Genomic DNA, 23,861 nt, shown 5'->3' with positions numbered 1-23,861 from the left:
TTTTACTTACTTATTTGAGAGAGCACAAACGGGAGGGAGGGGCAGAGGAAGAGGGAAAAGCAGGCTCCCCGTGGAGCAGGGAGCCCGATGCGGCTAGATCCCAGGACCCTGGGATCATGACTTGAGCCGAAGGCAGACGCTTAACCGACTGAGCCACCCAGGCGCCTCGGGTAGCTCCACTTTTAACTTCTTGAGGAACCTCCACACTGTTTTCCAGAGTGGTTGCACCAGCCTGCATTCCCACCAACAGTGTAGGAGGGCTCCCCTTTCTCCATATCCTCCCAACACCTGTTGTTTCCTGTCTTGTTAATTTTAGCCATTCTAACTGCAGCCAAGAATTCTTAATCCAGCAAGGCTGTCATTCAGAATGGAAGGAGAGATGAAGAGCTTCCAGGACAACAGAACCTGAAAGAATATGTGACTACCAAGCCAGCTCTGTAAGAAATATTAAGGGGGATCCTGTAAGCAAAGACAGACTCCAAGAGTCACATAGACCAGAAAGAAACAGAGACAATCTCCAGAAACAGGGACTTTACAGACAGTACAATGGCACTAAATTCCTTATCTTTCAATAGTTACTCTGAATGTAAATGGGCTAAATGCTCCAATCAAAAGACACAGGGTATCAGATTGGATAAAAAAGCAGGACCCATCCATATGCTGTCTACAAGAGACTCATTTTAGACCTAAAAACACCTCCAGATTGAGAGTGAAGTCCTCTTCTTAATGATTGCTTTCTCTCCTCCTCACCTCTGCATCCCAACCCAGCTCTTTCCCTGCATTCCATAGGAAAAGAAGGCCTCTGTGGAAAGAGGACCCAGTCTCAAAAGTAACTTGCCAACACATCTGTAAGAAAGTGACGACTTAGTGTGGCTCACGTGGCTAAGCTAACCTCATGTGTCCTCTTCTCAAAGACTGGAAATTTATGGCTGGACTTGACCCCTCACTAAAGCTAAACTGACTTCCCAGTGGAGAAACTTCCAGATGCCGTGCCTTGGTGTTTCAAGTTCGAAGCTGGCAGTCAGTCGTTCTCTGCAGTATAGCTCAAGATTCACCCACTCTGTCCTGCGGACATTACTTGTCTTCATTTCTAAGCCCTTTATCCAGCCCATGGTAGTTTCACATCAGGTTATCAATTTATGCAGGTCTCTCAAGTGCCATTCTCCCTCCACCCCAAAATGCCTGCCCATGTTGTTTCTATGACTTTACACGTGCCCCGCTGCTATTGGAAAGCTTCCAATGGCTCTCCAGTGCCTCAAATAAAATCAGAGCTTCTAGTGACCGCCGTTAGTACAATTGCCCCGGGAAAGCTACCTTGTCAGTTCTCAGCTGCTCTCCATTCTACCTCACACCCTATATTCGGGGTGGGGAGTGGGGGAAGCCTCTTCTCCTAATTTCTGATGACTTATTCTCCTACCTCAAGGTCTTTGTCCAAGCCTCTCAACTGACATGAAACCACCTTATTTCATCTATCTATGCCCCGCCCCTTCATCACGTGGCACCATAAGACCACTTCCTGCAGCCAGAGTCCAAGATGGGTCCAGCTGCCTCCCCCTAGCAACTCCCCTCCCCCTCAAGGCCCCTCCAAGGACCACTACATTTTGCAACGAATTATTGGTCTTAGCTGCGTTGTTAGAAAGAAATCCCCAAGATGGTCTTTACCGTGATACGTATCCCCAAGTGCCTTGTCCAGTGCTTTGCACCCAACGAGTGCTTACTGCGAACTTGCGAACTAACCAACCATGTGCAGAATACCTATGCCCAGGTTCCACCAAGAGTTTGCTGGGGAGAACGGAGAAAACATACACAGTAACTTTGTTCCACAATTCATTTACTGAACTGGGGCAGGTGATTTAACAACAGATTGTGGGATAAGGCTGGGAGAGAAGAGTTCTTGCTTCCCTTCCCAGGAGCCAGCTGTGTCATGGATGCTTGTAAATTTTCCAAAATAGCCATCTGTTGTTGGGCGAGCTGGATCTGGAGCTGGAGATTGGCATACATACATTCTAGGAGTCCCAGGCATTCCTTGGGCTTGTGGTCAACTCCTGAAGGGAGAGCAAAGGAGGTGCAAAGGGGGCAGGCGACTCTGTAACTGCACTGGGGTGGGGAGGGCTCTAATCTTTCCTGCACAACTCGACACACACATACCTTTGCTTGCCTGTCGCCTACCTGGCCACCCTATTTTTTTTTTAAAGATTTTATTTATTTATTTGACAGAGACACAGCGAGAGAGGGAACACAAGCAGGGGGAATGGGAGGAGAAGCAGGCTTCCTGCCGAGCAGGGAGCCCGATGTGAGGCTCGATCCCAGGACGCTGGGATCATGACCTGAGCTGAAGGCAGACACTTAATGACTGAGCCACGCAGGCACCCCCTGGCCACCCTATTTTAACTGGGAAACCATCACTGGGATTTGATACCTTCCTAAATTTTTTATAGAATTTGTGATCATACAGCATGTTCTGTGATTACTTATTTAATTGTTGTTGAAGTCCCCTCTCTAGAACTGTAAGCTCCAGGAAGGCAGGGAGTTTTGTCTGATTGCTCACGGTTGTATCCCCAGCACCTAGAAGCATGCCCTGGTGCCTAAGTATTCAAAACATACTTGATGAGTGAGTGCAAAGATCCGACTGAGGCCCCAGGGAGGCCTCAGCCTCCTTACCTGACACAGTGTCGGATCAGCGGTGACCTGCAGCCCCTCCTCATTGCCTCATTTCAACCAGTCTTGCTGCATTAGCCCAATTTTTTCTCATGTTTTCAACGACATTACATGCAGCCAGCTCCTAGGTAACTTTGGGAGTCATTTGCCTATTTTTTCGTGTATTTATCGGCCTTGACTTCTTTGTCAAACTCTGAGGTCAGCAAACACTGTTGTCACGACTGTCTAGCGCCTGGTTAGGCTCCCCGCCAGTATCCTAAATGCCCACTGATTTCCCTGCGGGAATGTGAATAATTGATACGCGACAAACTGAGCTAATGCCTACCATTCCCTTCCCTAGCCACATTTTAACAACACTAGCAAGACTAGTAAAAGTGCTAATAAGGAAACCAGCACAAATTGGCAGAATCGGGAAGAAAATGAAATGAGTAGACCTGAATAATCAACAAGCTGCCAATGACCCAGAGTTGGCACCAGATCAATGGGAGAAAGCTTAGGCCACTTCCTCCATGCAACCCCTCCCCATCCCACATGGGGTCCATTTGGGGAGCCTGCCCTGCATCCTTACCTGAGGGCAGCTTTGTGTTCTGGATGTTCAGGAAAGTGGCCGGTGGGGAACTTGCTTGAAGATTAATAAAGCTAGGGGAGGGTTTGGCTCGACAAAGAGGCACATTACTTTCCTCTTTGGCTGGAACAAAATCAGAAGCAACTAATCAAGAGTTATTTCTAACAATTTCTAGCCTTTCTAACTAGATCTCTGCATTTGGCCTATGAACACAGGTGCCAAGGCCCTGCCCTTAGTAGCTCCAACGGAAGTTACATAAGACAAACAAAAAAGAAACCATAGTCGGAGTAAGGGAAACCAAGCAGGGATGGGTTCAGCTCACACCTGACAGTTCTCATGGGCGTGTGCCACATGCTTTCTCCTGTGCGACACTCGGGCATCACAAGACCTCGAACTCGTGGTTTCTCAGGTACTATCTCTTCGGGAGACAAATAGGGCACTGATGAAATGTGATATATCTCCACCTAAGGACCTAAATGATGCGTCTGACAGTCTGGGTGAAAATGAGACCTTTATTATTACTAAGATTTATTTATTTGAGAGAGAGAATCTCAAGCAGACTCCAGCGTGGAGCCGGATGCAGGACTCAATCTCATGACCCTAAGATCATGAGCTGAGCCAAAATCAAGTCAGATGCTTAACCGACCGGGCCACCCCGGCACCCCGAAACTGAGGTCTTTTATCTGAGTTATCCAAAGTACGTGATTGAACACAGAAATAGATGCTTGTGAAAAGGTGCAAGAGTTCAATATGAGTACGATAGAGAAGAGTCCAGGCAGGTAGAAGATATTTATTGGACCTTGAACACAGGGCGCTTTTGATGAGTGGAAAGATGTTTCAAGTGGGAGAAAAGAGGAGCACAGGAGAGCAGGATGAGCCACAGAAGGCCCTTCACGATAGTGAGTCTGAGACTTCAGGCTTTCTCTTGAATACAATGGAAAGCCATTGAGCCTTTTAGGATTAGAAAAATGTGACAAAAACTGTATTTTGTTAATCTACAGTTATTAAAATAGGCTGGATGTGAAAGAAGTTCTTGATGGGAAAATAACCTTTGGCAAAAAGAATTAAGTCAGAAGGAAAAATGGATTTGTAGGAAGAAGGTCATCAGTTCTATAGAAGACATATGCTACTTTTGTCTAGTGAGCAACACTTCCTCTGGAAAACCACTCTCCCCAGATTCCAGGCCATACTGGTGGGACCACACCAGGCCCTGCTCCCCAGGAGGAAGGAGCGTGTGACACAACACAGGCCAACCCTGGTATCTCATCCTCCTTGGCAACTGTGAATGATCCAAGGAGTAAGCACAATGGGCAAGTTGGGAAACCATATATGGATTCTGTTGTCAAAGCAGCTTGCTTTCTTCTGATCTGCTATGCTGGGAAAACGTAAAGTTGGGGCAGATGAAAGCTACTGAATTTGGCCAGCATGCCGTAAGGAGCAGATACAAGCAAGAGGGTACAGACAAGAGCATAGGAGAGAGATGGACAGACATACAGGTACAGGCACTGTGTCCCCCAGTACAGTCCCTGAGACCCCAGCTCTTGCAGGCCTCCTTCCTGGCCTGTGACCATCTCAGCCTCCCTCCCAACTGCACAAGCCTCTGAATTTCCTTTTTTACTCAAGGGAGTCTGAGTTGGGGCCCCATTAGATTAACATAAATCGTATTTTGGACATACTAATGAGTGGAGACTAGGCAGTCCAGGTAGAAATACCTACAAAAACAGGCAGAGGTGGCACTGAGCTCAGGTGAAAGGTCAAACTGCCAGGCCAACCACAAAGAGGGGGTAAAGAAACTGCAAAAACGAATCAGCTCTCCAAAGTAAAAAACTGAGAGAGAAAATGGGACCTTGGGGAGCTCTTCCTCAGGAGTTTGGAAGATGAGAAGGAAGGGGCAAAGTGTACAGAGAAGCAATGGATGGAGAGGCAAAGTGGCTGGGCCTCTGAAGGAGCCTGCAAGTCACTGAGAGGCCGAGGTCAAGGACAGAAGAACTGAATCCACTCATTCTAGGAGACAGCTAAGTGTCTCTGAGCGTCCCCCACTGACGATGCCACAGCAAGCCAACACACGTGGTGGCGACTCTCACGGAACTGACAGTCCTGAGGTGCAGACCATCACTAAGTGACCAAGCATGCACTTTATTCCACCCCAGAAATGCGAGAGAGCACCTAACCTAGAACCCATCTGTGCAGCCGGGGAGTGTGCTCCCCGGAAGTGATCCTGTCTCTGCTGGGATTTGGAGGATGAAGGTACAGGCTGTCTTCATGGAAAACAAGCCTGGCGGCAGAAGTGTGACAGGTAGGTTGTATGAAGGAAGACATCGTATTCTTGTTCTTAATTCCAAGTGCAACAGAGGAGTGGCCCGGAGCGGGGGGGGCGGGGGGGAGTCCTCACAGGTGCCAGGCTGAGGTGCTTTCTACTTGGAAACTCACTGGGCCTACGAAAATGGAAATCTGTTTTATTCCCTATTACTCCTGGTGAAGGAAATCTGTCTTGTAGGGTTTTTTTTAGGCTGGGTTTGTGGATTTTCCAAGCCCTGCTGTAGACCCTCCATCTTCTTTTCCCTTCATCTCATCTGTCATTTGATGGCTCGTGCAGAATGGTAAGGAGACAGAAGCTGAAACTGGGGTCTCGAGATTATTTTCACCACTGGAAAAATTTAACTTTAACTTCCATACAAATGCACTTCTCAACAATTCAGGCCCATCCTAGGTACAGGAGGGTAATTTTCTACCAGGTTGTAAGGTGTGAAGGTGTGAAGGTGTGAAGAATACTTACACACAATGCATAAAGAAACCACACCTCTGACAACACAACAGAGGAGGAGGTTGGGGAGCAGCAACAGGAAGCAGAACATAGAAAATAACAGCAAAAAGTGCTTTATGTACATTATCTATTTCTCACAATGACCCTAAGAACTAGGTAGGTTACTCCACATTTTATTTGACAAAACTTAAGTTAGGAAATTTGCTTAAGATTCCACAACTAGCCACACGGCAGTGCTGGGGTTAAATCTGGGCCTAGGGGCTCCACCATCACGTTCTTTACCAGTCACAACATTCTGTGAAAAGATAGTCGGCCTCTCAGATGGAAGGAGTCACCTACTCCGGTGGTGGCTGGGCTCTGGAGTCAGTCCCGCCCCAGGTACTTCCCTGCCCGCTGAGTGGGACCGCCCCCCCCAAACAGAGTATCTGTTTACTCTGGTCAACACTATGTCTCCTGGAATCCCTGCACATGAAGTCTTGTTCTGAGTAGTAAGAGGGGAAACAAAGGAAGAATAATGTATTCACTCAACATATCATTGAGCAACTATTATGTAACAGATCCAGTTCTAGACACTGGGAATACAGCAATGTTCCCATCTATTTATTTATTTTTAAAATAAGGTCTACGCCCAACATGGAACTCGAACTCACGACCCTGAGATCAAGAGTAGCATGCTCTACGGACTGAGCCGGCGGAGTGCCCCAAATCATAGAACAGCTACAAATACGTTCCAATTAACGGAGAAAATGGAAAAAAAAAAAATACATACAACTAGAACGACTTCCCCAAATTCTGAGCAATTAAGGTCTGGCTTTCACGAGAGAGGGAGCAGGGCCTCGGACACACACCTTTTCCGTTGGGATGGCTACCATGCTGCTCCATCGAGACACCAAAAGGTGTGGTGCCTGGGGAAGAATCACAGCGTTACAAGACCAAAAACCCGTGCTATTACTTCACTACGGACAACTTCTCTCCAGCACATCCGGGGCTGCACCAATTTGGGGAGGAAGAAGTGTGAAAGAAGATACTGTTCTGTTTCATGACCAGCTTTAAGCGACTGTTGAGTTGTTCGTGCTCCCATGGTCCCTTCACTAGTTTGGAAAACAGAGGTCTGTTACTATTGCTTCCTCTTTTCTGGACAAAGTAGTCATTTAACTGAGCCCAAACCTTAAAGAGTCTCGCACTAACGGGGGTTCCCTCCACTTTCTCCTCCTGCCCCACCAGCCCTTTTCCTGCCCTGCGAAGTAACTTCCACATCCTGGCTCCCCATCATCTCCAATGGGCTGGCAGTGGAGCGCAGGAGGAGGGCGCGGGGCCCGGGGGCGTGCCCCGGGTCGGAGACCGGGCTCGGCCACCGCTCCCCCCGTCTGCGGGTAGCACCTGCGTAAGGAGGGCGAGGGGCGCGCTCGGGGAGAGAAGGGCTCTGCCACCCAGCCGGCCCCAGAGACCAAGCTCCCAAGGTGGCCCGCGCCGCTATTCCTCCCGCAGCTAAGGCTGGAAAGGGACCATCGCGGCCCCGGAGGACCCGAGACGCCGGCCAGCTCAGGGACCTCACCGGCGCTGTTACCCTAAAAGCTTCCGGCCCGGCACCCACCCACGTAGTTGATACACATGCGCGGTGGCGCGCCGGCCAACTGTCCCAGCCTCCGCGCTTGCGCCGACCTGCGCGCAGCACGCGGCCGGGAGCGGCCACCCTACTGCGCAAGCGCCCGCGCCCTCCCCGTTCCATCATCGCGCGCTCTCTATCTAGCTTGCCCTGCCGTTCTTGCGTAGAGGGCGGGGCTAACGAAGTCGATTGGCCGGTCTTCGTGCTGGTCAATGAGCTGGCTGCGGTGATTGGCAGCGACGCGGAGGGTAGCGGGTTTAGGTGTAAGCCCTGAGGAGGCAGCGTTTTCTGGGCTTCTTTCTGGTTCTCTCTCCAGAAGGTTCTGCCGGTTGCCCCAGTTCTGGGTACCCGGCTCTGCATCGCGCCGCCATGATGGGCCATCGTCCGGTGCTCGTGCTCAGTGAGTTGGGGGGAAGCAGAGGCAGCGACCCCCTTTTCGCTCCTTCCCTCCACACTTTGCCGTGTGGCCCCAGCCGGGTCCCGCCCTGGTCCGGCCGCGCAGGCTTCCCGTCGTTGTTCGTTTCGGAAGCCCCCTTTCCCGCGCCTCTCGGTGCCCTGAGCCCGGACCCTTGTCTCCCTGCCCCTGGCCGAGCCGCTGGTCCGCGGGCACTCGGCACTCCCCCCGCCGCCGCACCCCTGCTCGCGTGGTTTTCGGTGCGGGGCTGGAGAATGGGTTTGGTCTGGCCTGGCCTCACCGCCGTGGCCCATGGCTCCATGGCTGTGTGGCCCCGCCGGATCACCTGGCTCGAGCGTCGCGTCCTTATTGGGGGGCTTTAAAAGTCTTTCCTCGTGGGATCGGGAGGATTAAGTGACAAGTGGGTAAGCTGCCGAAAAGGGGGTCTGCGCACAGCGAGTGGTACCCGTGGTCACTTCTCAGTGACAGCCCCCCGGGGTCTCCCTTCAGCGACCGCCGTGCGACGGGTCCGGCTTGGATGTAATTCATCCCGCGGTGTCCTCTGCGCTGAGATGTTTCCTACTGAGAGAGTTTTCTTAAATTTTCTCTAAGGAGGACCACTTCCATTGTCTTCCCCTGGGGTGTTCCCTCTTTTTCGCGTAACTTCTGTACCCCATCTGCAAGCTCTTGTCCCTCCCTTACTATTTTCTGTATACGAAATGCAGTAACGCGATTTCTCTCTTATTTTCCCTGTACCCAGGAAATAACTGTTTTCAGGGAAAAAGAATTCACTTAACTGGGGAAAAGCCCTGTTCCTTCTGATGAGTCTACCAGAACAGTCCATGCAGGATTTTGGTTACTGCTGCCTGAAATAGGAGTCTAAATTCTGAGGGTTGTGAGCGTGTAGATTTGATGGGACTGGTTGAAAATTTTACTGATTTAAATTGTAGGGAATGTGTAATTTGGAGAGAGGAGGGAAATTGGCATTATGTTGGTTTGGTTATAGCCACTGGCTTGTCTCCATTGGAAGGGCCCGGGGATGAGTGGTGCATTGTGAAGCCTTTTTCAGGTCTGCATTCATCCCTGGCACTAGTGGCTAGAACCCAGTAGACTCCCTGTTAACATATGTACTCAGCTCTGGTGGTAGAGGGGTTATTGAGGCATTCTTACTATATCCAAGCGTGGAGTGAGTGTATCCTGCAAACTGAGGCACTCTGAGAGGGTGTTCTCGTTGCACAGCACACTGGAGGGGCTCTGTCAGTAATTATGCTGGGACTGTCAGTATGATTCCCCCTACCCAAGTATGAAAATAGGAACCTCCAAACTCCTTCCTTTTTCACATAAAGCAGTGATTGATGCTTTTTTTAGGTCGCCAGCCCCTTGAGAATCTGATAGCTGTAGATCCTCTTCCCAGACAAGAACGCAGTATCTCCCCATTTTCTCATAATCTGCAGGAGTTCACCATTCCACTAAGGCTCATTCGTGGACCTCAGGTTATGAATCCTTGCTGTAACTATGTGAATGTTTGGTTAGTGGGAAAGCGATGACCAGGGTTCCAAAGTTGAAGTGTTAGGGATTGTTTGTATGCCAGGGGTTGACATAAAGAAGTAGCCGTAAGTAAATATGCTTATTTTTTTTAACAGTTTTTTAAGGTGTGTTGACATACAATAAGCTACACATATTTAGAGCGTGCAGTTTGATGAAGGTTGATCTTTGTTACATCCATGAAACCTGAGTGTGTTTTTATTTTCAAAGGTCAGGGAATAAATAGTTTCTATACAATGGGCAAATCCTGGTCTATTGCATTTTATTTTATCTGTTTTAGGCCAGAACACAAAGCGTGAATCTGGAAGAAAAGTTCAATCTGGAAACATCAATGCCGCCAAGGTACCATATCTTTTAAGTAGTTTAAAGTTTATTAGTTTGCCTCCACCTGCCTTCCCTAGTATTTTTGTATTTGTTTGCAATTAGGCAGAAGGAAAGTTTGACTTCCCTTCTTTGAGGACATTTCTCTGATGGTGGTAGGTAGAAGGATGCCCTCCCGCAATGAGTTAGGCCTAATAGTTTTCTCATATTTACTTGTGCATAATTCTATTAGTGTATATTGTTTTGTAATCTGTCTGTGTTTGCCTCCCATACTACACTGAATTACTTGAGGGGAAGGACTATATTCCTGTTTGTATTCCTAGTGCCCATTGTAGGTCCTGGCTGGGTGTTCAGTAAATGTCTTTTGGATTTAGCATGGTGTGGAGGCCACTATCATGGAAAGAAATACTAATACACGGACTTGCAGTTATCTGAGTTACGGGGACCTGAAGCTCTGGAAGCCACGTCCCCTCTTTTCCTGTGAAAAACTGTTTATACGTCCACTCTGAAATCATTCCTGAAGGGGAGAAACAGCAGCATCTGGACACATGGTGTCCTGTACCTAACATGTCTTTAACGCACACATTCACACAGTCTTCTGATTGGTGGTTACATGTCTTATATCTCATTTCTGATAGACCATTGCAGATATCATCCGCACATGTTTGGGACCCAAGTCCATGATGAAGGTAGGCCGATCTCTTACTGAACTGTTTGACTAAAGATTTTCCCTTTCTGTTATCTGGAACACGTGTAACTAGGTATAACTTTTGCTTTTGTCCTAGATGCTTTTGGACCCAATGGGAGGCATTGTGATGACCAATGATGGCAACGCCATTCTTCGAGAGGTATGAGTTTTCATTTTGCTTTCTAATAATTTTATAAAGGACCCGTAAGGTTACGTACATGATTGTTAGTTCCTTAGGACCGCTGTGGCTTTAAACAATAGAAATTTATTCTCTCATAGCGTGGAGGCTAGAAGTCCAAAATCAAGGTGTCAGCCGGGTCCTACTCCTCCTGAAGGCTCTTGGAAAGAATCTTTGTTGCTTCTAGCATCCGGTGGTTGACCACAGTCTTTGACCTTCCTTGGCTTGTGGACTCAGTCTCCTTCTCAGTTGTTATATGCCAATCTCCTGTTGTGTCTCTTAGTATATGGGCAACAGTGGTTGGGTGTAGGGCCTACCATAATATCTTGTGTGATCTAATTTGCAGATCTTGATTACATCTGCAAAGACCCTGTTTCAAAAACATTCACATTCACGGTTCCCAGAGGGCAGGACTTCAGCTGTCCTTTTGGAAAATATAATTCAACCAGTGGGTGGGTCTCTCAGTAAATAAGCTATGAAAGAGTACTGTTCTGTTTTCAAGAAACTTTAAGTTGGCATCTGCATTTTCCTCTAAAAAGAGGGGGACTTGGAAAGAGGATTCACTTAGATATTTTGAGGACCACTGAAATTCTTTCAAGCTGTGGTAAAACAATAACGGATAAGGGAGGGAATATGGAAGTAAGAAGCTCGAGAGTCAGGACCGAGGAGAGTGGGTTCCGAAGGCTTGGAGTAGTGCTGATTCCGTGGCAATCTGCATTTTCCTTTTCAGATTCAAGTCCAGCATCCAGCAGCCAAATCCATGATTGAAATTAGCCGGACGCAGGATGAAGAGGTTGGAGACGGGACCACATCAGTAATTATTCTTGGTAAGAGGAGGACGGCAGTGCCAATAAGGGAAAGCGGATTGAAACACGAAGATTTTTGTCAGAAATAACATCTCTGTCCTATTTTAAGGAAATTGTTACCGATCCACTAATTACAAATATTTAAAATAACTTATTGCTAATTTTCTGTGTATTTTCTCCAAGTGAGCATAAAACATTCATCATAGCGCAGGATGAACTAAAAATCTGGTTGAACAAAATACAGCGCGTTCTTGTCATTCACAGTAAGTTATATTCTAGAGAGTCACCAAAGACACTGAATTAGCAAACACTAAACCATTTCTACTGGGGGAAATAGGGGTTAGGCTCCAGTGAGTCTCTTCACATACTCTTTAACTGATAAATATGAACCTTGTTTTATTTATTTGCGGGGGGAGGGGCAGGGGCAGAGGGAGAGAAACCCAAGCGGAGTTCCCTGTGGAGCCTGGAGCCTGATACAGGGCTCCATCCTATGACCCTGAGATCGTGACAGAGCTGAAATCAAGAATCAGGCGCCCCTCTACCTTACTTTATGTGAGTTGTTTTGTCTTACTTATTTTTAATTTTTATTTGACAGAGCGAGAGAGTGAGCACTAGCAGGGAGGAGAGGGAGAAGCAGGCTCCCAGCTGAGCAGGGAGCCCGATGTGGGGCTCCATCCGAGGACCCCGGGATCATGACCTGAGCTGAAGGCAGACGCTCAACCAACTGAGCCAACAAGGCGCCCCTATTTATTTTTCTTAAGTAATCTCTACTCCCGGGATACCTGGGTGGCTCCGTTGGCTAAGCGTCTGCCTTCAACTCAGGTTATGATCTCAGGGTCCTGGGATCGAGTTCCGAGTGAGGCTCCTTGCTCAGCAGGGAGCCTGCTTCTCCCTCTGCCTGCCGCTCCCCGTTTGTGCTCTCACATGCACTCTCTCTTTCTGTCTCTGGCAAATAAATAGAACCTTTTTTGAAAAAATAAATGAGTAAAAATAAAGTAATCTTTTTTCCCATCGTGGGGCTCGAATTCACAACCCTAAGATCAAGAGTTACATGCTCTTCTGACTGAGCCAGCCGGGCGCCCCTTTTCTGTTTGTTTTTTTTGGGTTTTTGTGTGTGTGTGTGTTTTTAAGATGTTATTTATTTTATTAGAGTGAGAGAGCACGAGCAGGGAGAGTGGTAGGCAGAGGGGGAAACAGAATCCCCGCTGAACAGGGAGCCCGATGTGGGGCTCGATCCCAGGACCCTGGGATCATGACCTGAGCCGAAGGCAGACGCTCAACCATCTGAGCCACCCAGGCACCCCTTCTGTTTGTTTTAAAGACACGTTATGGGAGCTCCTGTGTGGCTCAGTCATTTAAGCATCAGACTCTTGGTTTCAGCTCAGGTCATGATCTTATGGGTCTTGAGTTCAAGCCCTGGTCAAGCTCCATGCTGAGTGGGGAGTCTACTTGAGATTCTCTCTCTCCTTCTCCCTCTACCCCTCCCCCGCACTTGCGCACGCGCATGCACACACTCGCTCTCAAATAAATTTTTAAATAAAAATAAAGACACGTTATGTAATATATGTTGTTGATTCATTGACATTGAACTCAGCTGCCAGTAGCACTGTAACTCATGCCTGAATGAAGCTTGTATAATGTGTTGTTTTCTCTGTAAGGCACATCACAGCCTTCTTGCACTTCGGAAAGCTGGACTGTACTTTATTGCTACACTTGGGGGCCAGTTTAAATAGTGAAATCAACAAAATGCACAAAAGTGTGAAACTATACCACATAAAGTATGAGAGCTGAAACAAGGCAGAACATTGCATTGGGTGACTCAAGTTTTTCATCTCTGTACCTTTGTGTGAATGACCATGAAGATGCCCCAAATGCTGATTTGGGGTTCACAAATAATATTTTAGCCAGTAGTTCAGTTGACAGATGAATCTTGACAATGAGTCTTGACCATATAAATTTTAATAACTGATCTTCCCATTTTCTATAGGATCATAAAGGATCACTTTTGAAAATTTGACATTGCCTTTATTTCTCTATATGTTTTAAGTCGATGGAGAAATGTTTATAATCAAGGCATTTGTTTTTTAAAATCTGATTGCACATTGTTAAGGAAATGAGAACTGTTTCAAGGGATGCCAATTTATAATGTTGTCCCACATGCCTAAAAGTAGAGTCTATACAAAATTATTATATGAACTTTTAAAGTGACGTTTTCGGTTATTTTTAGAATGCGTTGGGTCAGGTAGAGATGTACTGGAGTCACCACCAACTAAGCACTTAGTTATTTTATTTTTTGAGAGAGTCGGGGGTGGGGGGGTGGAGGGGTGGAGCAAAGGGAGAGGGAGAATTTCAAGCAGACTCCCCACTGAGCTCAGAGCCAGACCCAGGGCCCAGGTGCCCACTAAGCACTTCTTTAGACCCAACTCTTTTGAGGAGTGAAAACTGGGTATGGCTAATCTGTGCCTTGAAGAAAAACTTGGGGGATGAAAGGGAGGACAGACTTTATATGCTTTCTTACCGTTTTTTGGTTGAAGATGAGCAGTAGTCATCAGAATTTTCTGGCTAATAATCTCAGTTAAATCTCCTGGAGAGATGAGGTGAGTTAAGTATCCATGAGTCTAGGTAGCTCTGAAAAAGAAAACACTGCCATTCCTAGAGCCATTTTTCTTCTAAGTTATCCTGACTGTTCTCTAGCAGGGCATACATATTCTTTCTTTTTTTTTTTTTTTTTTTTTTACATATTCTTTTTTAAGTGAACTTACTCCAACATCTTTTAAAATGCTTGATTATCTTTGGAGGCACCTGGGTGGCTCAGTCAGTTCATCACCTGACTCTTGGTTATGACTCAGGTTATGATCTCAGGGTTGTGGGATCGAGCCCCATGTTGGGCTCCACACTCAGTGCAGAGTCTACTTGTCCCTCCTCCCTTCTGCCTCTCCTGCCGTGCATGCACGCACTCTCTAGCTCTCTAAAAATGAATAAACAAAATCCTTGAAAAATAAATAAATGCCTGATTATCTTTTAAAATGCATGATGGTCACTTAGGAATTAGTGTGAAGTTTTGAACTCAAACATTTGAGCACATGCCAAAGAATACACTTGTGAACCTTGACACTTTTGTGTACATTTTGAAAATCAGTGTTGGTGGGCAGGTAGTACAAGCAATTTGTGCAAAGGCTTTTTTTTTTTTTTAAACTAAAAGTACTTCTGTCTCTTGAAACTTTTTTTTTTTTTAAGAAACAGGCTTGTGTGTATGTGTGTATCTATGTATGTATGGATTTGTGTGTGTATTAGAAAGTAAAGACAAATTTTTTAGTACAGGGACATTTCACAAATAATCTTTCAATCAGAGCGTAAATTTTGTAAATTTTTGTGGGTATGCTTCCAGACATAAGGTTTTATGTGTGTTTTGTTTTGTTTTGTTTCACTGCATCCTAGGTGTTGAGATGATCATAAACAAGTCCGTTTTCCTTTATGCGTTTTTCCTTCTAGAGTCTTTGAAAAATAAAAATGTCTCTCTTTGTTTAGAAAACTGGTGACAAATACTGATCTCGAAAGATGAGAGATGAAAACTGTACGTTCAGTCTTTGATCACTTAAGATTTGTCTGATAAGGATATTTCCTTTATGAATTGCCTTGTATAAAGTATAAAATTTGGATTACAAAAATCAGATTAACAGATAATTGGCATAGCTTTTGGGACAATCTATTTTAGGAAAAAAGTTAAGGTATTTTTAGAAGCTTCATGAAGTTGCCTTGAAATCCCGGTGCTTTAAAAAAAAAAAAAAACATTGTGGCATGTGTATCTTTTTTTCAGCGGGGGAGATGCTGTCTGTGGCTGAGCACTTCCTGGAGCAGCAGATGCACCCAACAGTGGTGATCAGTGCTTACCGAAAGGCGTTGGATGATATGATTAGCACCCTTAAGAAAATCAGGTATTGAGGAGATCAGAAACACACCATCAGCTAAGGGGGGCCTGGAAGACTCGCGTGTTCTGAGCTGGTGCAGGAAGGCCAAGCGCATCACTAGGAGTTTACACTCTGATGTCCTGTATGTGAGGAAGAGAGGAGGAGAGCGGAAGGAACAGAGGATAATGGCAGGATGCAAAGCAGACAAAAGGAGCTGGGTTCAGTTCTTCGGAGTATCTTTGGTTACATGCTATTTGCTTGTTTCCCTGTCAGGTGCTGCCGTGGAAAATGTGTAGCAAAATAGACCTAGCTTCCCAAAGTTTAGTTTCCAGTGGGGGGAATTAGTTGAAGAGTTAGGTAACTAATTATTCAGGACTTAATACTAAAGTGTCCTACTATCACGTATGATTATGACTGATGCAGTCAGTTCTCTCATAAAATGACGTGGAGGGTGGTAGCCGGCAGTTTTCCATTAAAGTCAAGAGGAGTAGAACTGAAAATGCTGTTTGAATCCCGTCTAGGAACCAGAGAACTTGTTACTTGTCTGAGTACTAATAGGGTAATGATAGGCGTGTGGAAAGGCAGGACTTCTGATGTCAGAGGATGTTAGGTCATGACAGAATGCAGAATGTCTTCGATTTAAAAATTTTGCTTAAAATAAAACCTATAATGTTCTACTCTGATGTGGTTGGGTCTTTGGGTATATAAGTCTCAAGTAACTTGGTGAGCTCTGTATTATGTGCCTGTTAAGAAACAGCATGTGATAAAGTCTGTCCAGCACTCTTAGGAAATGTGGTGTTTGCCTGAAATTATTTTTATGAAATAAGCTGTGTAAGAATGTGGAGCTAACCAAAGGATTTCTTGAGTTTGTGGTGCTGAATTGATAGAGAGTTTTTCTTACCAAACAATAATTGTCTAAATATCTCAGATGATACTTCTAGAGCTGTTGCTTTTCTAAAATCCATAATTCAACAACTATGCAATGATAGCATATTATGTGCCTTACACTGTTACATGAAAATTTGGACAAGATGGCATCCAAGGTCTTGTACAACTTCATTTTTATGGTTGTAAATAGTCTTATCACATACAAATGTATGCTGTTGTTAGGAAAGACTAAACACATAAACACAGCACCATGTGGTACACCATGTAATAAGGTGCTGGATAGAATAGAATCAGGTGTTCAAGGATAGTACAGACTGATTATCAGGATGAGCTCTCAGAATTTTCTAGCTATGGGATAAGGTATCAAAGACAAAATGTGTTTTGACCCAAGTTATAAAAGTTGAGTTTATTTGGGTGCCTGGGTGGCTCAGTTGGTTAAGCATCTGCCTTCAGCTCAGGTCATGATCCCAGGGTCCTGGGATCGAGTCCCACATCGGGCTCCCTGCTCAGTGGGAAGCCTGCTTCTCCCTCTGCCTGCTGCTCCCCCTGCTTGTGCTCTTTGTCAAATAAAATCTTAAGAAAAAAGAGTTTATTTGGTTGAAGCAGAAGGTAAAGAACACTATTTTTCTGTAAACTCTTGAGTTTGGAGGGTTGTCAGGCATGAGAACAGATTACTCAGGGATTCGAGACACTTTCCAGGGATGAGTTAGTTGTAATCTTGTTGAAAGGCAGAGGGGGATGGACAGTTCTGCCTGTTGGCCTACTGTGGTCCCCAAGCTGTGGATGAGGGACTTCGTTGAATATCCAAGGTCTCTGCTGAGCATACTACCTGTTTCTCCTTTCTCCAGTACCCCTGTTGATACCAATAACCGAGATATGATGCTGAACATCATCAACAGCTCTATTACTACCAAAGCAATCGGTCGGTGGTCCTCGTTGGCTTGCAATATTGCCCTAGATGCTGTCAGAACTGTGCAGTTTGAGGAGAACGGTCGCAAGGAGATTGACATCAAGAAATACGCAAGGGTGGAAAAGGTAAGCTCTTTCAGTGTGTGTTTGGAAGACAGCTTATTTCCTAGTATGAATCAGCTTACTTGTGGAGGACATAGGTTTATGTCTTTATAATTAGAACAATATTTGCTGCTTAGAAAACAAAAACCTGAAAGAAAAAGGGTACCAAGGGCGTTTTCCCGAAATAGTTGTTACTTTCACTGCTGTTCCTACCCAAGGTTTACAGGAGCTAGAGAAAGGCTTATTGGTGTTTGCATGTTTGTGCGTTTGCATACACATCTGCCACTTGGTGAAGATATGAACAAGGGCTCCATGCTGTCTCGCTAATAGGCCCCAGAAAGCACTCTCCGTTTCTACTCATTTAAGGTCGACAAGTAGTATTAGTAGCTTCTGGCCCATAGGTGGAGCCCCAAGCCTAAAAATTCTGTGGGAATCTTTTCCAGGAAGTAGGAGAGAATCTTTGCCAGTCACTGAATTTCTTAAGAGTTTCAGCTGACCTTCAGATTGGGGTTCTGGTCCATGATTGGTGTGCCTCCTAGAGGGAAAAAAATGTGATTGCAAACTTTTTTTTTTTTTTAAAGATTTTATTTGAGAGAGAGAATGAGAGAGAGAGCATGAGAGGGGGGAGGGTCAGAGGGAGAAGCAGACTCCCTGCCGAGCAGGGAACCCGATGCAGGACTTGATTCCGGGACTCCAGGATCATGACCCGAGCCGAAGGCAGTCGCTTAACCAACTGAGCCACCCAGGCGCCCCAACCATGTTTGTTTTTGACGTTCAAGGAAGAAAGCTGTGTTAGAAACCTGAAATAGTGCTCATTTGGGAAAGCTGAGTGTCTAGGAAGGGAGTTGAGAAACTGGCTGTGGATGAAAGTGGGTCTTTTGCTCAGATACCTGGGGGCATCATCGAAGACTCGTGTGTCCTACGGGGAGTCATGATTAACAAAGATGTGACCCATCCACGAATGCGGCGTTATATCAAAAACCCTCGCATTGTGCTGCTGGATTCCTCTCTGGAATACAAGAAAGGAGAAAGCCAGGTAAGGTTCCTGCCCTCTTCCTTGAAGTTGGTGTAAGGATCTGACTGCTGATACGGACAAGGGAAGTAAGGTATGTTCATTACATTGTCTATTGTTGTGTCAGTTAGTGACTTCCATATATATTTTCTGCTTCTTAAGGGAGTTCTTTAACGTAGCTAGTATTGACTTCAGTTTACAGATGAGGGATCTAAAACTCAGAGAAGTTAGGTTAATTGAGGAACACAGCCATATTGACCAAATCAGGATTTGAACCCAGCACTGTTGGCTTCAGTTCCACACTACCATGCCACCTCTCCTAACGCAAGAGTAGGGGGTAATTCAGCTGAGAAATGCCAAAGAATTTCCAGAGGAAGGAGGTTCACCAGGCTCTATTACCTGTGCATAGAATAACTGAAGCTTGTTAACACAGGGATTGAGAACAAGATGTAGTTTATTGGTGGGAAGAATTAAGACCCAGAATTACTATGCACACTGACAGGCCAGAGGTAACATTGCACTGAGGGTCAGGGACCTTAGGCCACAGTCTCCACTGATAGCCTTTGGCTTTGAATTCCACTTAATGCATAATTAAATGAAGGCCTTAAGCTGGAGCGCTGGAGCTAAACTAGCTTACAGAGGGGCGGGCTCCTGGCTTCAGCAGGCCTCTAACGGACACCTTTTGGGGTGCATGAGAGGACTGGGTAGAGGAGCCTGATCCTCAGGATGATTCTGAAGAGCTTCACTTGTCCAAGATTTTTGTTAAGTCCATGACTTTCTCCACCACACAGACTGACATTGAGATCACAAGAGAGGAAGACTTCACGCGAATCCTCCAAATGGAAGAAGAGTACATCCAGCAGCTCTGTGAGGATATTATCCAACTGAAGCCTGATGTGGTCATCACAGAAAAGGGCATCTCAGGTAGGACTGTATTCGCTTTCCATCCTCCTTTTGAGGTAGAAGAGGGTGGGTTGACCTCCCCTCCCCCACTGGCATAGATAGCATAGTAAACGTGTGATGGTTTAGGATACATTGAGGATGAAACCAGTTCAGAACCCAGGAATTCTGGCTTCCAGTTTGACACCTCTACTCTTGGGTTTACAGATTTAGCTCAGCACTACCTCATGCGGGCCAATATCACAGCAATCCGCAGAGTCCGGAAGACAGACAATAATCGCATTGCTAGGTGAGTAGGCCACGTAAAAATAAGATTCTTCCTTCCCATGTGTTTCCCTTTTGGAGCTTTATAATGCAGTTACCATTTCCTGAAAAGGTTTAATGTAGGACCCAGTCCGCCAAATCAGGTACAGGTGGGAATAACCTGGGTTTAGCTGTGTGCCCTCTTCAGAAATCCTCCAGTCCAACAATTATCTACTGCAGGAGTCATTTTATACTGCTGCTAACCAGGAGTGATCAGCTTATGCTTAGACATCTGTGGTCCCTATCTCAGGGTCTATTATAGTCTGTTTAAACTGTCTCAGAATAGAGCACAACCAGTGGTTTCCCTGACTGGATCTTCAGCTGCTGTTAATGCAATTTAAGATTGCACTCACCTTAGATGAACCATGAAAGACTATGGACTCTGAGAAACAAACTGAGGGTTCGAGAGGGGAGGGGGTGGGGGGATGGGTTAGCCTGGTGATGGGTATTAAAAGAGGGCACGTTCTGCGTGGAGCACTGGGTGTTACACGCAAACAATGAATCATGGAACACTACATCAAAAACTAATGATGTGATGTCTGGTGATTAACGTAACAAAAAAAACTATTTTGAAAAAAAAAAGATTGCACTCACTTTTTCTGCACTGATTCTGTGTTCACATACCATTCATTTTTAATACTAATTTTTATTTTAAAAAGATAAGTCTACCCCAGTATCACGTATCAGATCCAAGTCGAGTTTTATACTTCTGCTAGTTCTGAAATGGCTCTGAGCATACATGGGTACAAATAGTTGACTGCATGCCCATGAGTGGGGAAAAAGTCACAGGTTAGTTTTGTGTTCAATGAAATTGAGTCAGACATACACTAATGTACTTATTTTTCTTTTTGCTTGACTTTTGCGTTGTCTTCAGTACAGTTCTTTTACTGGCCTTGGGCTCTAATTGGGCAGTACAGGACAAATTCTATCTAGAAAGGACCATTATGTGGTACATACACATTAGATATGCTTGAGAACGCATTTGTCCAGCGTTTAGTATCCACAAAATATACTTGAATTAAACTGTACTTGGTTATAGTAGTTGCTGTAGGTATATACACTTACATTTATAAAGCTCTGTTAGTCTAAGGAAACTTCACCTGTATATATTTGAGAATCTAATTCTCCAGGCAGCCAAGACTTCCTGAGTTATGTAGCAGTGTTTTCCAGCAATCCACTTTTGGCCTTATCCCCAGCCACAGACCCTAGGGACTAGGAAGATGAGTAAAACTACCCGAAATCACCTGCCCCCCAATCTAATCAATAGAGCCTGTGGGGCCCGGATAGTCAGCCGGCCGGAAGAGCTGAGAGAAGAAGATGTTGGGACAGGAGCAGGGGTGTTGGAAATCAAGAAAATTGGAGATGAGTACTTTACATTCATCACTGATTGTAAAGACCCCAAGGCCTGTACCATTCTCCTCCGCGGGGCCAGCAAAGAGGTTCTCTCGGTGAGTCCGCCTCAGAAGTGTGATTGTGCGCACTGGTGTGATTGTGTGTCGTTCGGTTTCTCGAGAGAGTCCCAGAGACCTGGAATCCTCCTGTTGCCCATTCGTAGCTATTTGATTTTTGATATGTGGCCACAGATACCTCTCTTTTTTTTTTAAGGTTAAAAACCATTTTTTAGGGACATGTGGTTGGCTCAGTTGGTAAAGCACGCAGCTCTTGATCTTGAGGTCATGAGTTTGAGCCCCACCTTGGGTATAGAGATTATATACATGCGTACATAATTTAAAACAAAAATCTCATGATTGTCGGAAAAAAACAAAATTTACCATCTTAACCGTTAAATTTTAAGTGTATAGTTCTGTACACATTCACATTCTTGGGCAGTAGATCTTCAGAACCTTGACATCTTGCAAAACAGAAATAACCCATTGAACAATGAGTCAGCATTTCCCCGGCAACCACTGTTTCCTTATTTTTTAAGTTGACGTTACAAATACCACTTTTTTCTCAGGTTAAGTAACTTACCCAAAGGTGCACAGGCAAGTACCTATACCACGCAGCCTCCGAGGCGCTGCAGTTGGGATGGGACACAGTGGGGTACTGCTTCGTGTAGTCTGACATCGCACCCCCTGGCCCTGTCGTGCACCTGTAGTTCATGTGTTCCTCCAAAATCCAGGACATCTCCTCTGCCCCACAGGGCATCCAAGGACCTTTCCAATTGCCCTCCTTAATGGTTTACCAAACTTGGCAGTTAGGAAGCCCTTGAGTACCTCTGATGTGTTCCTGAGTCATCGTTTTGGCTTCATATTGTCTGTTTGCTTTCCCAAGGAAGTGGAACGCAACCTCCAGGATGCCATGCAAGTCTGCCGCAATGTCCTCCTCGACCCCCAGCTGGTTCCGGGAGGTGGGGCCTCTGAAATGGCCGTGGCCCACGCCTTGACAGAAAAGTCCAAGGCCATGACAGGTGTGGAACAGTGGCCATACAGGGCTGTTGCCCAGGCCTTAGAGGTCATCCCCCGTACCCTCATCCAGAACTGTGGGGCCAGCACCATTCGTCTGCTTACCTCCCTTCGGGTGAGTTCCTTCCCAGGCTTTGCTCCTGACGGGGTGGGGAGAACTGCTTGGCCTAAGGGGATGGTTCACATTGGTATGTCTGGCTCTCCTAACAGCTTGTGCCTTCAGGTGTCCTCTCTCTGAACACTCGACCTGTTTGCTGTCATTGTCATCGCCTTTTCTCACTTCACTGTTCTTGGTTTATTATCTAACGTTCCTGCCCACTTCCTTGTTCTTGGTGTCTTTTTCCTTGAACTGTTGACGCTTCTTCTGACCATAGGCCAAGCACACCCAGGAGAACTGTGAGACGTGGGGTGTAAACGGTGAGACGGGCACCTTGGTGGACATGAAGGAACTGGGCATCTGGGAGCCACTGGCCGTAAAGCTGCAGACATACAAGACGGCGGTGGAGGTGAGGCTCCTGGCACCTACGCTGTGCTGCTGATTTGCACAGAACCAGAAACCACGTGTCGGTCTCAGTCTTGAAGGGAGGGGTGTAGACGGCAGAGTGTTCTTGGAAGGTCTCCCGAGGAATCCATCCCCCTACTTACCTTTAGCTTGTAGAGAAAGCAAGGTGACTGCATAAGATGCTTCCTTGCTGAGGGAGAGCTGAATTTTCCACGCCAGGCTCTGAAAAGGCAGATCTCAGATAAAATGCTAATTGTGTGGGAGGAGCTAGGTGTTCTGTTTTAAAGAAAACAAGTATCCCTCCATTGTCTGCTGGCCTCTTTGGGGCTGTGGTTTTTCCCTAGACGGCAGTTCTCCTCCTGCGGATCGATGACATTGTCTCGGGCCACAAAAAGAAGGGTGATGACCAGAGCCGGCAAGGCGGGGCTCCCGATGCCGGCCAGGAGTGAGTGGAGGGCAACGCCAGCTCGAGGCGCCAAGCCGGCAGAGGCTCCCTCTTCCCTGAGCCAGACTGCCAGGGGCACTGTGGATGTCTTTGTTTGGAAGGGACCGGGTTGAGGGGCAGCCTCAGCCCCTTTCTGTCTCAGCTCAGTTTGCAAAAGGCGCTGACATGTAACTCTTCTCTATTGTAAGCTTTCCATTTAATTTAGTTTGCTTCCGATGATTAAATCTAAGTCATTTGAGACGGTGGTTATGTGTTTTGCAACCTTGGGTCGTGTCTCTGCCTCCTCGCGAAGGGGGAGGAGGCAGAGGACCTTGCTGGGGAGGAAGGGAGGTGGGAACGAGGTGTAAGTCTCTGCCTCCCTGAAGGTATTTTCTAGACGTCCCAGTAGATGCCGGTTGGGAAGACTCTTGGAATTGAAAGGGTCACACTTGAAAGCTCAAAGAAGCACGGCTTTGTACTCACAACCCAGAGAAGCGGAGGAGCCGTCCAGACCACAGGTGTCCCATGGGCGGTTGCGTGGAGAGCACCGCCCAGCACGCGCTAGGGCTCGGGCGTTTGTCCTGAAGAACACGAGCATGGGTTGGGTTTTTGCTGTTGTCTCCTCTCACTTTGGGAATCCCTGCTGTCTTACCTGGAGCACTTTTCTGCCTGACTGCAGGCCGTGCTCTGGCCTGCTGGCTGGTCCTGGTGGGCTCGTGTCGCAGGGGGGCCCTCCCTGCTGGCAGACATGGAAGGGTTAATCGCAGTTCGCACTTTGTTCTTATCAAGGGAGGAAAATAATGGTGGGACGCTGGAGGCCGGGTGGGGCCGGCCTGAGATTTCCTCAGTGTCCTTCCTCTTGGCTCCTGGGCCCTCCACATCCCCCTGGTCCTTATGACTCATACAGTGAGCCTTTATCTCCTCCCGACCGCAGGCCTTAGTCACGTTGGGTTGAATACCAGGTAGAAGAATAATAGCACACA

General features: G+C 46.5%; 2 protein-coding genes across 14 annotated transcripts; one reads left to right on the top strand and one right to left on the bottom strand.

Annotated features, from left to right (window-relative positions):
* Positions 1-1,826: 1,826 nt before the first annotated feature.
* On the bottom strand, positions 1,827-7,698 carry TSACC (TSSK6 activating cochaperone). Of its 13 annotated transcripts, none has more exons than XM_027610847.2 (4): positions 7,582-7,698; positions 6,836-7,078; positions 3,227-3,346; positions 1,827-2,045 (listed from the first exon to the last, which is right to left on the bottom strand). In XM_027610847.2, the coding sequence occupies exons 2-4, from the start codon at positions 6,867-6,869 to the stop codon at positions 1,828-1,830; spliced, it is 372 nt and encodes a 123-aa protein (XP_027466648.1). In that variant the 5' UTR covers positions 6,870-7,078; positions 7,582-7,698; the 3' UTR covers position 1,827. The 13 variants fall into 13 exon arrangements, with proteins under 13 accessions (XP_027466648.1, XP_027466647.1, XP_027466655.1 ...); XM_027610846.2 differs by having other exon boundaries at positions 6,836-6,892; positions 7,582-7,676; XM_027610854.2 differs by having other exon boundaries at positions 6,836-6,892; positions 7,538-7,600.
* Positions 7,699-7,838: 140 nt separating this feature from the next.
* Positions 7,839-23,137, top strand: CCT3 (chaperonin containing TCP1 subunit 3). The gene is made up of 14 exons (XM_027610823.1): positions 7,839-7,993; positions 9,813-9,874; positions 10,492-10,542; positions 10,639-10,701; positions 11,450-11,546; positions 15,343-15,460; positions 17,170-17,356; positions 18,219-18,368; positions 19,136-19,268; positions 19,452-19,533; positions 20,815-20,995; positions 21,822-22,067; positions 22,327-22,458; positions 22,799-23,137. The coding sequence occupies exons 1-14, from the start codon at positions 7,963-7,965 to the stop codon at positions 22,901-22,903; spliced, it is 1,638 nt and encodes a 545-aa protein (XP_027466624.1). The 5' UTR covers positions 7,839-7,962; the 3' UTR covers positions 22,904-23,137.
* The last annotated feature ends 724 nt before the right edge of the window (positions 23,138-23,861 follow it).

The sequence above is a fragment of the Zalophus californianus genome, chromosome 10 (assembly GCF_009762305.2).
Source record: "Zalophus californianus isolate mZalCal1 chromosome 10, mZalCal1.pri.v2, whole genome shotgun sequence".
Lineage (NCBI taxonomy): Eukaryota > Metazoa > Chordata > Mammalia > Carnivora > Otariidae > Zalophus > Zalophus californianus.
The sequence above is the reverse complement of the archived record's forward strand: the minus strand, read 5'-3'. Positions and strand labels throughout refer to the sequence as shown.

Excerpts from the sequence above, each read along its gene's own strand:
- TSACC (XM_027610846.2), bottom strand. Across the intron at positions 3,347-6,835 it reads TAGCCATCCCAACGGAAAAG|CCAAAGAGGAAAGTAATGTG; the intron begins GTGTGTGTCCGA and ends ATTTTGTTCCAG. Across the intron at positions 2,046-3,226 it reads GAACACAAAGCTGCCCTCAG|GAGTTGACCACAAGCCCAAG; the intron begins GTAAGGATGCAG and ends CTCTCCCTTCAG.
- CCT3 (XM_027610823.1), top strand. The coding sequence starts at position 7,963 with ATGATGGGCCATCGTCCGGTGCTCGTGCTCA. Across the intron at positions 15,461-17,169 it reads AGCACCCTTAAGAAAATCAG|TACCCCTGTTGATACCAATA; the intron begins GTATTGAGGAGA and ends TCCTTTCTCCAG. Across the intron at positions 20,996-21,821 it reads CCAGCAAAGAGGTTCTCTCG|GAAGTGGAACGCAACCTCCA; the intron begins GTGAGTCCGCCT and ends TGCTTTCCCAAG.